This window comes from Trachypithecus francoisi, unplaced genomic scaffold (genome assembly GCF_009764315.1).
Source record: "Trachypithecus francoisi isolate TF-2019V2 unplaced genomic scaffold, Tfra_2.0 Lachesis_group3, whole genome shotgun sequence".
NCBI lineage: Eukaryota > Metazoa > Chordata > Mammalia > Primates > Cercopithecidae > Trachypithecus > Trachypithecus francoisi.
This window is the reverse complement of record NW_022681468.1, coordinates 145582015-145597176: the sequence shown is the minus strand read 5'-3', so window position 1 is coordinate 145597176 and position 15162 is coordinate 145582015. Positions and strand designations below refer to the sequence as shown.

The window sequence follows — 15162 nt, the reverse complement described above, 5'->3', positions numbered from 1 at the left end:
GGCCATTTTCAGTTGGCTGCATATGTGTTGAATGGTGAATATAAATGAATTTTTTAAGCCCCTAAACTCTTTAAAAGAGTTCCTAATGATGGAACTCCAGACAGACGTTCTTTAAAGGATACAAAGATCCAGTGCCTTTATTCACTGTGACATCTATATCCTCATTTCTTTTGGGATTGGGGGAGACAGGGGTTTGGGGGTTGTGTAGAATTTTTCCACATTGTGCATGATGTTTCATCTCCATACGTCTCTGAGATAATGCATGTTAATTTTACTTTTTAATGGCATAGATAAATAAAATTTATTTTTTAGCAGAAGGGATCAAATTAAGCTCTTGCTATTTTTGAAAGCAAATTTATCTTCCATGGAAAGAAAATGTTACATGAATCTGATTGGAAATTACAATGGGCTTAGTCACTCAGGTTATCCTGACTGGACTTAATTCCTTGTGTGTGCCCTGAGCCAGCAGATGCAGTGTGTTCCTGGTTAGTGGGAGTGCCGTGGTGATTTTAAAACATTATGATAATTAGTTCCATTATTTTGTCAGCTGAAGTGAGATAGTAAGACTGCAGCAGTCTTGCTGTATCCTTTAAGATGAGGAGTTAATCTTTGAGTTTTTGACCAATAGCGGAGAGAGATGACACAAAAGGCTCATAAAAGCTTTAATAGGGCCAGGAGCAGTGGCTCATGCCTGTAATCCCAGCACTTTGGGAGGCCGAGTCCAGCTGATCACCTGAGGCCAGGAGCTTGAGGCCAGCCTGATCAACATGGAGAAACCCCTTCTCTACTAAAATTATAAAATTAGGTGGGCGTGGTGATGCATGCCTGTAATCCCAGCCACCTGGTAGGCGGAGGTTGCGAGATCGTGCCATTGCACTCCAGCCTGGGCAACAAGAGCAGAACTCTGTCTCAAAAAAAAAAAACTTTAATAACCTTCCTTCCTCCCTCCCTCCCTCCCTCTCTTTTCTTTTTTGAGGCAATTCTCACTCTGTTACCTAGGCTGGAGTGCAGTTTGCGATCTCTGCCTTCTGAGTTTAAGAGATTCTCCTGCCTCAGCCTCTCAAGTAACTGGGACTATGTGCATGCTAGCACACCTGGCTAATTTTTTGTGTTTTTAGTAAAGATGGGGTTTCATCCATGTTGGCCAGGCTGGTCTTGAACTCCTGACCTCAAGTGATCCACCCACTTTGGCCTCCCAAAGTGCTGGGATTACAGGCGTGAGCCACCGCACTCAGCCCAGCTGGGTATTAATTTTCTTAAATACTTTTCCCATGTTGTCTTACTGGAAAATCCTAAACTGTATTTTGTGCTGTTAACAGTCCTTTATTATTCAGTGGTTGCAAGTACGCTGAAAGACTTTTCCTAATGTTCATATTTTGGAGGGTTTTTTCTTCTAAATAAAGTTGTGGTATCTTTTTTTTAATCTAAAGGGTCAAAATAAGTACTGCAGTCACACAAATGGGAAATGGTATTTTCTATTCACAAAAGTATATTGTAATTTATACTAATTTTACCTTACTTTACTAAAGTATACCCAGTGATTTTGTTTTGATGACTTCATTCATTATAATGATTTCTATTCGCCACCTCCAATATTCCAGGAAACAGTGGTGAGCAACACAAGCTCTTCCCTCTTGGAGCTTTCATTTACAAAAGAGGAACAAATGATAGTCCTGCTGTGACAATGTGTTACAAATTAACAATCCTCTTTTAAACCAGATTTATAAAACCTACACACTTGAGGGTTTCCACTTGTTCTTTCTAGTTGTATTTTGAAAAATCTGAAACAAAAGCTTGTATTTTTGTTTCTTTGTTTGACACAGAGTCTTGCTCTGTCGCCCAGGCTGGAGTGCAGTGGTGTGATCTTGGCTCACTGTAAACTTTGCCTCCCAGATTCAAGCGATTCTCTGGCCTCAGCCTCCTGATTAGCTGGGATTATAGGCGCGCATTACCACGCCCAGCTAATTTTTGTATTTTTAGTAGAGACGGGGTTTCATCATGTTGTTCAGGCTGGTCTGGAACTCCTGACCTCGTGATCCGCCCACGTTGGCCTCCTAAAGTGCTGGGATTACAGGCGCGAGCCACCGCGCCCAGTCAGCAAAAGCTTTTCAAACAGTAGATTGTGAGTGCTATAGGGAATTGTCTGTGTCAGTGATAAGATAGACTCTTAAGAAATTCCTGTGATCTAGACCGGGCGCCGTGGCTCACACCTGTAATCCCAGCACTTTGGGAGGCCAAGGCCTGCAGATCACGAGGTCAGGAGTTCAAGACCAGCCTGGCCAACATAATGAAACCCCGTCTCTACTAAAAATACACAAAAAAACGAGCTGGCCATGATGGCACAGGTGCCTGTAATCGCAGCTACCTGGGAGGCAGAGGTTGCAGTGAGCTGAGAGTCTGCCGTTGCACTCCAACCTGGGCAACAGTGGGAGACTCCGTCTCAAAAAAAAAATAAAGAAGAAAAGAAAAAAAGAAATTCCTGTTTCTCTAAATCTCATGAGTTTCTAAAGAAGCAAGTCTACTCACATGGAAGAGTAGACTTTGATGACTGGTACAAACTGCTCTTTGATGACTGGTACAAATAGTTTTCTTCTAAAAATGCAAATACATGCTGTACACCCTCAGATTCCTGAATGAATAATTGGAAGGTTTTTACTGTAATTTAATTAAAATAACTGTAGTATCCACGTACAGATTCAGTTGTCTCCTGTCTCAGTGAGTTTGCCACTATTGGTGAAGAGGCATCAACAGTGACTTGAATTTACATGCTGTATCTGCCTTTCCAATTTCCTCATATCCAATTGTTTATAGAAATAAAACAATGAATCTTATTTAGGCCCAACGAAGGCTTGAATTAAGTTACTTAGTCTTTTTTGTTTGTTTGTTTTTTCAAAGTAGAACTGACTAAACCTTCCAGGGGCCAGATGATCATTTGACTGTGATTATTAAAGTTATTCCTTATAAGAAGGGGGAAAGAACTGCTTATACATTTTGTCTGTTAAATTCTTCCTTTTTGCCATACCAACTGGCACTGATAATTTTAAGGTTGAGTTTTTGTTTGTGCGTGTGTATATGTAGATTTTTATTTATTCTTGGTAGCAGTGTGAAATATTTTGTGGGTAGAAAATCCCCGTTTCTTGAAACTGCATAATTTAAAATACAGGTCCAAATAGGTCCTAGGTTTTACAAAATTGTTAGTGTGATTAAGACACAAGGAAGACAACTTACCAATTATTAATATATACAGAATAGAGTACTTCAAGGTAGAAAAAAATTATTATATGTATCAATTATTAGTAATGTTCAGAGACTAATATTTTGGGTATAAATTGAGATTATAATAATCACTTTAGTATTATTGTAAATCCTTTAATAGCTTTCTAAAATGATGTAGCATTTTTCTATTTGGGTGAAACATCGGTTTACATTTATAATACTTGATACTTAAATCTGAATTCCTCATTTCATTTAATCTCTGTTTTTTCAAATGATCATACACATATACTAAAAGAAAGAGGGGTGTTTAGGAAAAGTTGAAATGACGGAATGTTTTGGTCTTAGGACCTTTTCTCAAAAAATATAAGGAAATCTAAAAAGCATTTTTCCAAATGCCAACACAGAAACATTCCTTCTTATATTTTCTATTCTGGCATGTACAGGGATAGGGAGGCTGTGTGGTCCACTGGTTAGAGCCAAGGACTGGGAGCCAGGAGGATCCTGGGTTCCAATGCGGGGCTAACCACTGACTTACTGTGTGACCTTGGGCAAGTCACTTGACCTCCTTGTGCCTCGGTCAACCATCTGGAAAATTGGTTAAAAAGCAGGACCTCGCTGACAACCAGATGCTGCATCTGAGCTGAGCTTTCCTGGGTAAATAAATTACAAAAACAATTTAGAGTTTTTAATCCCCCATTATAATTTAATTATAACATTTTGGGATAAACTCAAGTTCTTTAAGGCCTAGTAATATTTGGTTGTAAGCTTTCAATAATTGCTAAGAATTTTTATAGTAAAATGGCAGCCCAACGCTTAGGCCCATATTTGTGTTTGAATTTCCTTCAAGAGAGAAAATAATATGGCTTAACCTATAAAGCCTATGGTATATATATGTGTGTATATGTAGAAAGTTTTTTGTTTTTTTTTTAATTTGTTTTTATTTTTATGTTTAGGCACCGGCTTTTCCGTGAACATTGTGTTTGTGTACAAGGAAACTATATAAAGGACTTAAATATTCTTGGAAGAGATCTTTCAAAAACTATAATAATTGACAACTCACCACAAGCCTTTGCATATCAGGTAGGAAGAAAGTTGATAAACTCAGATTGGAAAAAATACAATGAAGACACATGCTGCCAAACAGAATATGATGGGAAAAGAAGAGAATTTTCACTGGTGGAATTTCCCTTTAGTGTGTCATTGTTTTAGAATTAGAAATGACAAAGTAGTATATTCCTTTTGGAAAATTTTTACTTAAATGACATGCAGCATAAATGAAGAAAAACCTGAGTAAGAAAACTATAAGATAAGCATCATTTAATAGCATTCTTATCAGTTATTAAATCATTAATCAGTAATTTAATCATAAAGATATTTGAGTACTATAGTTATTTTAACTATGTTCTGGTTATTTGGTTTAATGTTCTGAAATATTTTCTTAGACTATTTTATCAATATATTTGTACCTTTTGCTAGTATAACTACAAGTATAGATGGGTCATCCTTCCTTTTTTTTTTTTTTTGAGAAGGAGTTTTGCTCTTGTTGCCCAGACTGGAGTGCAATGGTACGATATCAGCTCACTGCAACCTCCACCTCCTGGGTTTAAGCGATTCTCCTGCCTCAACCTCCCAAGTAGCTGGGATTACAGGCTCCTGCCACCACGCCTGTCTAATTTTGTATTTTTAGTAGAGACGGTGTTTCTCCATGTTGGTCAGGCTGGTCTCGAACTCCTACCTCAGGTGATCCACCGCCCCGCAGCCTCCCAAAGTGCTGGGATTACAGGTGTGAGCCACTGTGCCTGGCTGATGAGTCATCCTTTCAAGGTATATTTTAGATTATGAATATGTCCATGTGATATGATTTCTTTCTGTTTTCTTTTCTGTCTTTCTGTTTTTTTTTGTTTGTTTTTTTGAGATGGAGTTTTTCTCTTGTCGCCCAGGCTGGCGTGCAGTGGCATGATCTCAGCTCACTGCAGCCTCCACCTCCCGGGTTCAGGTGATTCTCCTGCCTCCACCTCCTGAGTAGCTGGCACTACAGGTGCACGCCACTATGCCTTGCTAATTTTTTTGTATTATTAGTAGAGATGGGGTTTTGCTATGTTGGCCAGACTGGTCTCGAACTTCTGACCTCAGGTGCTCCACCTGCCCCAGCCTCCCAGAGTGCTGGGATTCCAGGTGTGAGCCACCGCAACCAGCCCCATGTGATAGGATTTCTTAGATTTGCTTCACAATAAGCCAGTCCAGAATAGGGATGATGGAAAGTGGATTGCAGTATAAACTAGATTTGTCCTTCTGTGTTTAAAAATGTCTATAATAAAAAGAAAACAAGGGAAAAGCTGTATAGGATATTATTTAGATCCTTACTTTTATTTGTTTACATTTAAAAATGTCTTTAAGAATTTCATCTTGGTTCCTAGATAAAATTATATCAATTATCCTTCATCTCATATACAACATTTAGCCTAAATTTTAAAACATTTTATCCCAGAGATTTTTCACCATAAAATAAGTATGGCTTACGTTCTTGTTTTTAGGCTCCTCTTCAATGAAATACCATTAATTTGTTAAGTTTCTACTATATTTCAGGTTATCCTGCTCGATGGGAATAGAATAATGAATGGGAGATATGGTCACTGTATTTAGGGGGGAAAAAAGTATAGACTTTTCTTTTTTTTTTTTGAGACGGAGTCTGGCTCTGTCGCCCAGGCTGGAGTGCAGTGGCCGGATCTCAGCTCACTGCAAGCTCCGCCTCCCAGGTTCACGCCATTCTCCTGCCTCCGCCTCCCAAGTAGCTGGGACTACAGGCGCCTGCCTCGTCGCCCGGCTAGTTTTTTGTATTCTTTAGTAGAGACGGGGTTTCACCGTATTAGCCAGGATGGTCTCGATCTCCTGACCTCGTGATCCGCCCGTCTCGGCCTCCCAAAGTGCTGGGATTACAGGCTTGAGCCACCGCGCCCGGCCAAGTATAGACTTTTCTATATTCTCTTTAGATTGGTGGTGTCCCATCTTTCACAGTGCCTATCTAGCATTGTACTAATTGTAACTGTTTCTTGAAAGAATAAAGGAATATTTTAGTTATATTAATGATCCTTGTAGAATGTGTTTTAATGGAACTTTCTTGTTTAGTTTTATGTACTCTGAGAAGAAATGACACTGAAAAACCAATAGGCTTCAATTTATTTCCTTATCCTCTGTCTCTTGCACTATTGAGTTGTCAAAGAAAAGTCTGGCGACATTACTTTTCAAAGGAACTTTTAGATCAGTGTTTACTTAATAAATCTTTGTTTATTTTTTAACTTTTTCCAAACTAGGCATAATATAAGTAAAAGAGGATTTAATTACTTATTTATTGTTTTAGCTTTCTAATGGAATCCCTATAGAAAGTTGGTTTATGGATAAAAATGACAATGAACTCCTAAAATTGATTCCATTCCTGGAGAAGCTTGTAGAACTGGTAAGTATAGCTTATCTTTTTCTATTGTGTTTTTGTTAGCTCAACTATATTGAAATAAATCTTTTTAAATGTCTTTGCTTTATGTGTACTGACTTATAAAGTCATCTGTGAGCCAGGTCACAGGTGCCATCATAGGTGCCTGTAGTACTTTAGAGTCTGAGGCAAGAAGATTGATTGAGCCTAGGAATTTGAGGTTATACTAGGCAACATAGTGAGACTCCAGCTCTTTAAAAAATAATAGCGATGATAATAAAGTCATCTGTCATGGGAGATAAGAGCAAAGGTTGTAAAAGATTATGTGTTGGCCGGGCGCGGTGGCTCAAGCCTGTAATCCCAGCACTTTGGGAGGCCGAGACGGGCGGATCACGAGGTCAGGAGATCGAGACCATCCTGGCTAACATGGTGAAACCCCGTCTCTACTAAAAAATACAAAAAACTAGCCGGGCGAGGTGGCGGGCGCCTGTAGTCGCAGCTACTTGGGAGGCTGAGGCAGGAGAATGGCGTGAACCCGGGAGGCGGAGCTTGCAATGAGCTGAGATCTGGCCACTGCACTCCAGCCTGGGTGACAGAGTGAGACTCCGTCTCAAAAAAAAAAGAAAAAAAAAAGAAAAAGATTATGTGCATTTTCAAACTTTTTTGTTTTTTGAGGCAGGGTCTTGTTCTGTCACCCAGGCTGCAGTATAGTAACATAATACTACTCATAGCAGCCTTGACTTCCTGGGCTCAATCAATCCTCCTGGCTCAGTCTCCTGGGTAACTGGGACTATAGGCATGTGCCACCACACCTGGCAAATTTTTGTGGTTTTTTGTAGAGAGGGGATTTTACCGTGTTGCCCAGGCTGGTCTCAAACTCTTGGGCTCAAACTATCTGCCCAGCTCAGCCTCCCATAATGCTGGGATTACAGATGTGAGCCACCATACCCAGCCACATTTTCAGGCTTTATATATTATAATAAAATTATGCTTATCAGTATTTAAGAATTTATAGATTGAATGTCTTTACTGTTTCAGTGGTGTTTCTCTTATAAGTTGCTGGGCAGTTGTGTTAGAAATAACATTAAATTGGCCGGGCATGGTGGCTCATGCCTGTAATCCCAGCACTTTGAGAGGCCGAGGCAGGTGGGTCACTTGAGGTCAGGAGATCAAGACCAGCCTGGCCAACATGGTGAAACCCCCTCTCTACTAAAAATACAAAAATGAGCTGGGCATGGTGGTGGGCGCCTCTAATCCCAGCTACTCTAGAGGCTGAGGTAGGAGAATCACTTGAACCTGGGAGGCGGAGGTTGCAGTGAGCCGAGATTGCACCACTGCACTCCAGCCTGGGCGACAGAGTGAGGCTTCGTTTCAAAACAAAACAAACAAAAAAACATTAAATTTTTCATTTTGATATTATAATTCACATCTAGAATTAATGCTTATACCACTGAAATTTTATTCTGGGAATTCTATTTCTATATCACATGGAACACTTAGCTTTAAAGACCTATGTAGAAAGTAGAATTCCCTTTTACCTATCTTGGTTTGGCCTCTATTGCTTAATGAAACTTTGGCGGAGTGTAGTAGTACACACCTTTTTTTTTTTTTTTTAATGGTAGTTTGTATTTCTGTGGGGTCAGTGGTGATATCCCCTAGTACACACCTTTTTAATCCCACTGGTTTTGTTTGTTTGTTTGTTTGAGACAGGGTCTTGCGCTTTCGCCCAGGCTGGAGTGCAGTGGCGCGATCTCAGCTCACTGCAGCCTCCACCTCCCGGGTTCAAGTGATTGTCGTGCCTCAGCCTTCTAAGTAGCTGGGATTACTGGCACCCGCCACCATGCCTGGCTAATTTTTTGTATTTTTAGTAGAGACTGGGTTTCACCACGTTGGCCAGGCTGATCTTTGAACTCCTCACCTCAGGTAATCTACCTGCCTTGGCCTCCCAAAGTGCTGGGATTACAGGCATGAGCCACTGTACCCAGCAGTAATCCCACCATTTTGGAAGGCTAAGGTGGGAGGATTACTTGAGGCCAGGAGTTTGAGACTAGCCAGGTCAACATAATGAGACCTCATCGCTACATACATACATAAGCAAGCAAGCAGGGCATTGTGGTATGTGCCTATAATTCCAGCTACTCAGGAGGCTGAGGTGGGAGGATTGCTTGAGCCCAGAAGTTTGAGGCTCCAGTGAACCAGGATTGTGCCACTGCATTCCAGCCTGGGTGAAAGAGCAAGACCCTGTCATTCATTCATTCATTCATTCATTCATTTATAAATAAATAAACAAATCTTGGGAGGCCAAGGTGGGCAGATCACTTGAGGTCAGGAGTTGAAGACCAGCCTGGCCAACATGGTGAAACCCCACCTGTACAAAAATCACAAAAAATTGGCCAGACATGGTGGCTGGCATCTGTATTCCCAGCTACTTGGGAGGCTGAGGCATGAGAATCGCTTGAACCCAGGAGGTAGAAGTTGCAGTGAGCTGAGATTGTGCCATTGCACTCCAGCCTAAGCAACAGAGCAGGACTCTGTCTCAGAAAATAAAAATTTAAAAAAAAAAAAAAAATCTTCAATGACAATTTTTAAAAATCTAAAATTAACTGCATCTGTGTAGTATTTCCATTTGGCAAACAAAATAGGTCATAAAATAAAAACTGGTATGTTTTCTCTGCAAGGTAAGAATATCTATGTTATGAGGATCATATCTTTGAAATTATATGCCTTTTTTAAAATTGTTTTTTTTCCACACAGAATGAAGATGTTCGACCACACATCAGAGACAGATTTCGCTTGCATGATTTGCTGCCCCCAGATTAAGTACAAAGACTTGTCAAATCACTGAAGGGGGAGAGAATGCAGGACCCTTTTGGACTAAGACAAAAACATTGCCATTACTGTTGAAATTTTGCATTTTTGTACCCCGTCTTGCTTTTCTTATCTTTGGTGCCCAATAATAATCAAGGGTTACAGAAAGAGACTTTATCTATCTCAGATCGAATACATATAGTAGGTAGGCTAAAACAGAAGAGTCTTTAGAACTAGTGCAACTCCAGTGAAATTTTTTTATGTACAGGACATCTGCAGTTTATAAAGAATTCTGTTTCTGCCACCAGCAGTTTGACCTGTAGTCACACAGGATTTTATGATAATAACAGAGATGAAAATGGACTTTTATTTTCTCTCTGTTTGGTGCTCTAAGTGGGTTTGTAGCCACTTTTCTGTTACTTTATGATTCTCATTTCAACAGGAATGGCCAGTAAAAGTTGTTTTATTTTTCCTGTTAAGGTTTATAACCTTTTTACATTTTTGACCTGTATTAGATTAGAATTTCATTATGCATTCCGTTTAGTTGAGGCGCTTCATAGTTTTCTGGAGATAGTCAGTTTTTAGTTTTTTATTATACATTTGAATGGCCGTTTTCCTGCTTTGTCTGCCTGCACATTGTATATTTGTTTAAAAATATTCTCTACTTTTAGTCCATGTAAGTTTCATTTAGAAAGACATGCATTTATATTTTGTTTCTGTAATATTCTACTGTAGGTGAAATCTTTTCAAAAATCAAGAGACTGGGTAGATAAGAATATATGAATGACTAATATACAAAAGATTTAAACCATTGTGATGGCGTATATTCTCAAATGGTAATATCTTGCAATGGCACACAGATTTAATGGATAAAGGTATACCTCAGACTTCACTGTGCTCACAAATCTTTGAGGAGAAAGTTTGGTCACCTGTTTGGCTTGATTTAGTTACTGCTGCCTTTGGTTTTCTCCAGGAATGAAGTATTCAGCACAGTGACTCAGTATTTTTAGTTATTTTGCATGGGCTGGTAGTACCTCTGTTATGCCCTCAGTTACAATCAATTTAAAACTGTGTAACAGTCTTGGTACCTAACAGTAGCTATGCATAATCCTGTGGCACAGTACACTCCCAAGCCACCAATGCAGTTAATATGCTCTCATAGTGGTTTTTCTATGCTATATGAAAATAGTCTTCAAGCCTTGGTTCTCTAATGCAGCTACCACAAGAGGTTGATATTTTTATAGTGGCGTGTAATCTCCTTTTCGGGAGGCTTTTTATGGAAGGTAGAATTTGTAAAAGTTCGTATGCTTTGCCTCTCAACTGCATTAACATGCCACAGGCTCAGACTGTTTTTGTGTAAAGGATGTCAAAGAACGGCACTTTTTCTAAAGAGAAGTTTGATATTTTGTATGCTTGTTAAGAAAGTACAGTATTGGAAATTAAAGGTGGACAACTGATAATTGAGGAGTATGTCAATTAATTTTTTATGTATATTACCTGTTTACTTGTACAACTTACTGTACAAATTACATGCAGCTTCATTTTCAAATGAATCCTTAAAATAAGGAAATCTTTTTAGGAAAACATTTAATTTTTGTATTTTTGATTTTAAAGGCATGAGTTATGTCAATTTTCAGTGTATTAATGAAGATTTTAACTTTTCATCAGGTTGAGTGTTTTCTTACTATATTATCTGTTGTGTATGTAGTTAGCATATTGTGTCACTGAACTGTTTAAAAATCTAGCATGTAGAGCAAGCCTGTTTTGTGGAAAATCCTTATTCATTAAAAAAATAATCATGGCAGATTTTCTGCAAAAAAAAAAAGCAAAAGCATTTGCAATTCAGAATACTGATTTTTTTAATTTTATTTAAAGAAAGGTATTTTGCTTGCAGGAAAAAAATACTACAGATTCATTTTAATGAGAATCTTTGAAATGTATTTATCTTTAGGGCATCTGGGCATCTTTATGCTGTTTGTCTTCTGTCTTTCTTGAAATAAAATGTACATACGTTACCTTTACATATGCTCTTGCTCAAAATTGTGAACCTAGTTACATTTCTCCCTGCTCCCTTCCTTTTATGCTCAAACAGCGAAACCCAAAATTTATATGAGATCTGAACTTTCAGCATGCATTCTGTTTGCTGAAAGATTTCCTGATTTAGTGCATTCTCAAAGGGCTTTCCCATAATCTAAAGGGAAATGTAAGCACCTATTCTCTTGTGCCTGTGGGCACTTCAATAATAAAAACCAACTTTTTAAACTAATCATCTTTTATCAGTGATTAAGTTGTTTTCAGTCCCACGCTAGGAGAGTTCCTTTAAGTCAGCTGATCAAGCAGAAGATGCTTCCGTAAAGAAATAAACTAAGAAAATTTTATATGGCTTGAGAAAATTTCTTGAGGCCAAATTAGTATTTTTTTCATTACTTTGAGTCATTTTAAATTTGTTAATACAAAATTTTAGATAATTTACAGAGACAATTTAGGCAGCTTCCTTCCACCTTAACATAATGTCTTGTCTTCCCATTATCCTCTCTTTTCTTTATCTGTTGGTAGACATAAAATACTTCCATTTAGTTAATCAGAGGTGTATATTTTTTAAATTGAAATGTGCCCAGCCCCTTCAGCTCACACAGGAAACATGAACTCTTCAAAAACTGACTAGTAAATGCAGGAGAGGTGGATACCTGGTGAGACACAGCGAAAGTGACCTGTATACACATTACAACTCTGGAGTACATATTAAAGTCATGCTATTTCCAGTGGTAAATTCCTGACTTTTAAGACATTCTTTTAAATATTTGTATCATTGTTAGGATGTTTTAATCAGTTGTTTTTTAATTCCATGTAATATATGTAGCCCTCATCAGATTTATATCACCGTATTTCTCCTTGTGTCCTAAGAGAATTGATGACAATTCGTAACCATAAATTGTTTTATATTAGCTAGTATGTATATTTATTTTTACCCGGTGGCTTTATCTGTTTCCCAAAATTTGTTTGGGATTTGTTGAAAGCATTGTGTAACTTCTATAAACGGCTATTTTCTTGTAACTGTCAGTGAAATGAATGTGTACATTTTTTTTTTTTTTTGTATTTCTCTGGGGTTTTTTTGTTTTTGTTTTTTCAAGGGTTAACAGAATGGTTTTTTAAAAAAATTATCTTTGGCCAATGACTTTTTCAGCTAGATCTTACTTTCATTCAACCTTCTGAAGAAGTTCGTTTCTCATTGTTTTGTTCCGTCAACTTGCCTGAAAGACTTCATCTCATCAATGAAGAAAGCATTTCATTACTCCTACAAATCTTTCCTGCGAGCACAGAATTCTTCATAAGGACCAGATCTCTTTCATGTCTGTGTCAATCACATAAAGCTAAAATGTAAAGGACATTGAAGCCTTTATTTAATTGTACTAATATGATGGTGTTATATACTACATCATTAGCTAGTTAAGGTTTTCTGACCTGACTTCTCTTTGTCTTCCTAGGTATTTATTTGTTATCTCTTTTAATCTTGTGTATCTAAATTAACTTAGTTAATAGTTACCCACCGAATAACTATGCCAAGCAACTAGTAAAGAATGTTTATTTTATTTCCCCTTATAGGGGAAGAGTGGACTGGGAACAAAAATGTATGGGCCAAAAGGCCTTAGGGTTGTCATTCATTCACTTTCTTATTCCTCTTATGAGCTGTAATTGAGTATAGTATTTTTTTAGTGGTAATGTGCTTATGTCATTACTTCTCATGTCTTCCCCTGAGTTGAAAGCCTACGACGAACCTGTATAAAATACATTTAAGAATTTTCATAATACGAACCACAAAACTGAGTATCTTATATTGAAATGCTACTTAAGTTATTATTGGAATCCAAGTCTCACTAATTAGGATACATTTTTATAAAATGTTTCTCTGTATCTTGAATTGAAATTACTTGCCCAGAGGTGAGAGTTCTGGGGGTATAACATGATTTGAGATCTTTTTTTTAAAAAGGGTGGGGTAGGGGGGAGAGAGCGACAAGTTTATACTAGTTTATGCTTTTGATATTAGTATTTTAAGATACATCAGTTGGTTCCTAAACCTGACCATTAGAATTACTCTAAGGAGCTCTTAAAATAGATTTCTGGGGCCTACCCCTGGAAAATTGTCTCACTGGATTTCGAGAGGGGCCTGAGAGTTCTGGCTTTTTTGTTTGGTTGGTTGGTTTTTCTTCCTTTTTTTTTTTCTTTAAAGCTCTCCTGGTGATTCTAATAGCCAGTATTGGGAAATCAGTGTATTAGCTAAATGTGACACTGGTTTGAGAGTAGGCAACAAAATTAAAGTTTACCAGACATCTCTTTGTGGTAGAGCCTTTTTTTTTTTTTTTTCTTTTTTCTTTTTAACTGGGACCAGATTTCACAGAGCTTATTCAAGATACATGGAGGAATAATAAAGAAGATTGAGGCTACTGCTCATTATCATTTTTGTCTTTCATACTTTTTTAAGGGTTTGCATTTCTAGGACTTGGAATAGTTGACCATATACATAGCTAAAGGACATGTCCCTGAATGAGACCATTATATATATTATCTGTAAAATATTTCACTATTTTTTTATTTTATAAATCTTTGTAGAAATAAGCAATGAAATACTACTTTCATCTTTTGAAATGGGATTTTTCAAGGCAGTGTCCTTTTGGCATTAAGGTAGGGGGGAGTTAATATTCTCTCTGCCTGTTTCCACGTGAATCAATATAAAGTCATGGACATTTAAAAATCTCAATTTAATTTCTTCTTATTTACTATGCAGTATAGCCGTGAACAAGTAATGTAGATTTAGTTTTCTCATCTTCAAATGCCCTGATCACCCTACCTCACAGGGTTGTTGTGGGGATAAATAAAACTTTTATGGAAGCACTTCTCTTTGATGATATTTTATCAGCCATCAGAAACAATATAATTTCTAACAACATATTTGTACAGTTTTTTTGTTGTTTAGAAGAATATAATTTTTTTTCACATTACTTTCCCTTTTGATGTTGAAAAACAAAGGAAATTGAGACTTGGAGAAAGCTGTGACCCAAGACTGTGCAGTTCCTCCTGGAGACTTGAATTTAGTTATCACCATCATACTCTATTTCCTAGTGCCTTGGCATTTTGTATGATTATGTTTGCACATGAATACAAAGCTTTCTCAAGTTTATAAGTCTATTTAGCCAACAAAATGTTCTTATAAAGTGTAAGGAATATACAGTGGTGGCCGGGCGCGGTGGCTCAACCCTGTAATCCCAGCACTTTGGGAGGCCGAGACGGGCGGATCACGAGGTCAGAAGATTGAGACCATCCTGGCGAACACGGTGAAACCCCGTCTCTACTAAAAAATACAAAAAACTAGCCGGGCGAGGTGGCGGGCGCCTGTAGTCCCAGCTACTCGGGAGGCTGAGGCAGGAGAATGGCGTAAACCCGGGAGGCGGAGCTTGCAGTGAGCTGAGATCCGGCCACTGCACTCCAGCCTGGGTGACAGAGCGAGACTCCGTCTCAAACGAACAAAAGGAATATACAGTGGTACAAACTAGACCTACAGGCAATAATTCATTTTAAATGAAGAAAATATCAAGTACCTCTTTATTTTATAGTGTTTTCCCAAGATCACAGAGCTAGGACTAGAATGTAGGTCTCTTAATTACCATTACAGTAATGATCTTAGAAGGAAGGACATTATTGCTGTAACTACTATG

At 38.1% G+C, this 15162-nt stretch overlaps 1 protein-coding gene across 4 annotated transcripts in view; it reads left to right on the top strand.

The window, feature by feature from the left end:
• CTDSPL2 (CTD small phosphatase like 2) overlaps positions 1 to 14341 on the top strand; it is a 117630-nt gene extending 103289 nt beyond the window's left edge. For all 4 annotated transcript variants that reach the window (XM_033190293.1, XM_033190292.1, XM_033190290.1 and 1 more), the window contains exons 11-13: positions 4170 to 4296; positions 6575 to 6670; positions 9398 to 14341. In XM_033190293.1, coding sequence (XP_033046184.1) covers positions 4170 to 4296; positions 6575 to 6670; positions 9398 to 9463 — 289 coding nt within the window. In that variant the 3' untranslated portion in view covers positions 9464 to 14341. The remainder of the gene's footprint in view (positions 1 to 4169; positions 4297 to 6574; positions 6671 to 9397) is intronic.
• The last annotated feature ends 821 nt before the right edge of the window (positions 14342 to 15162 follow it).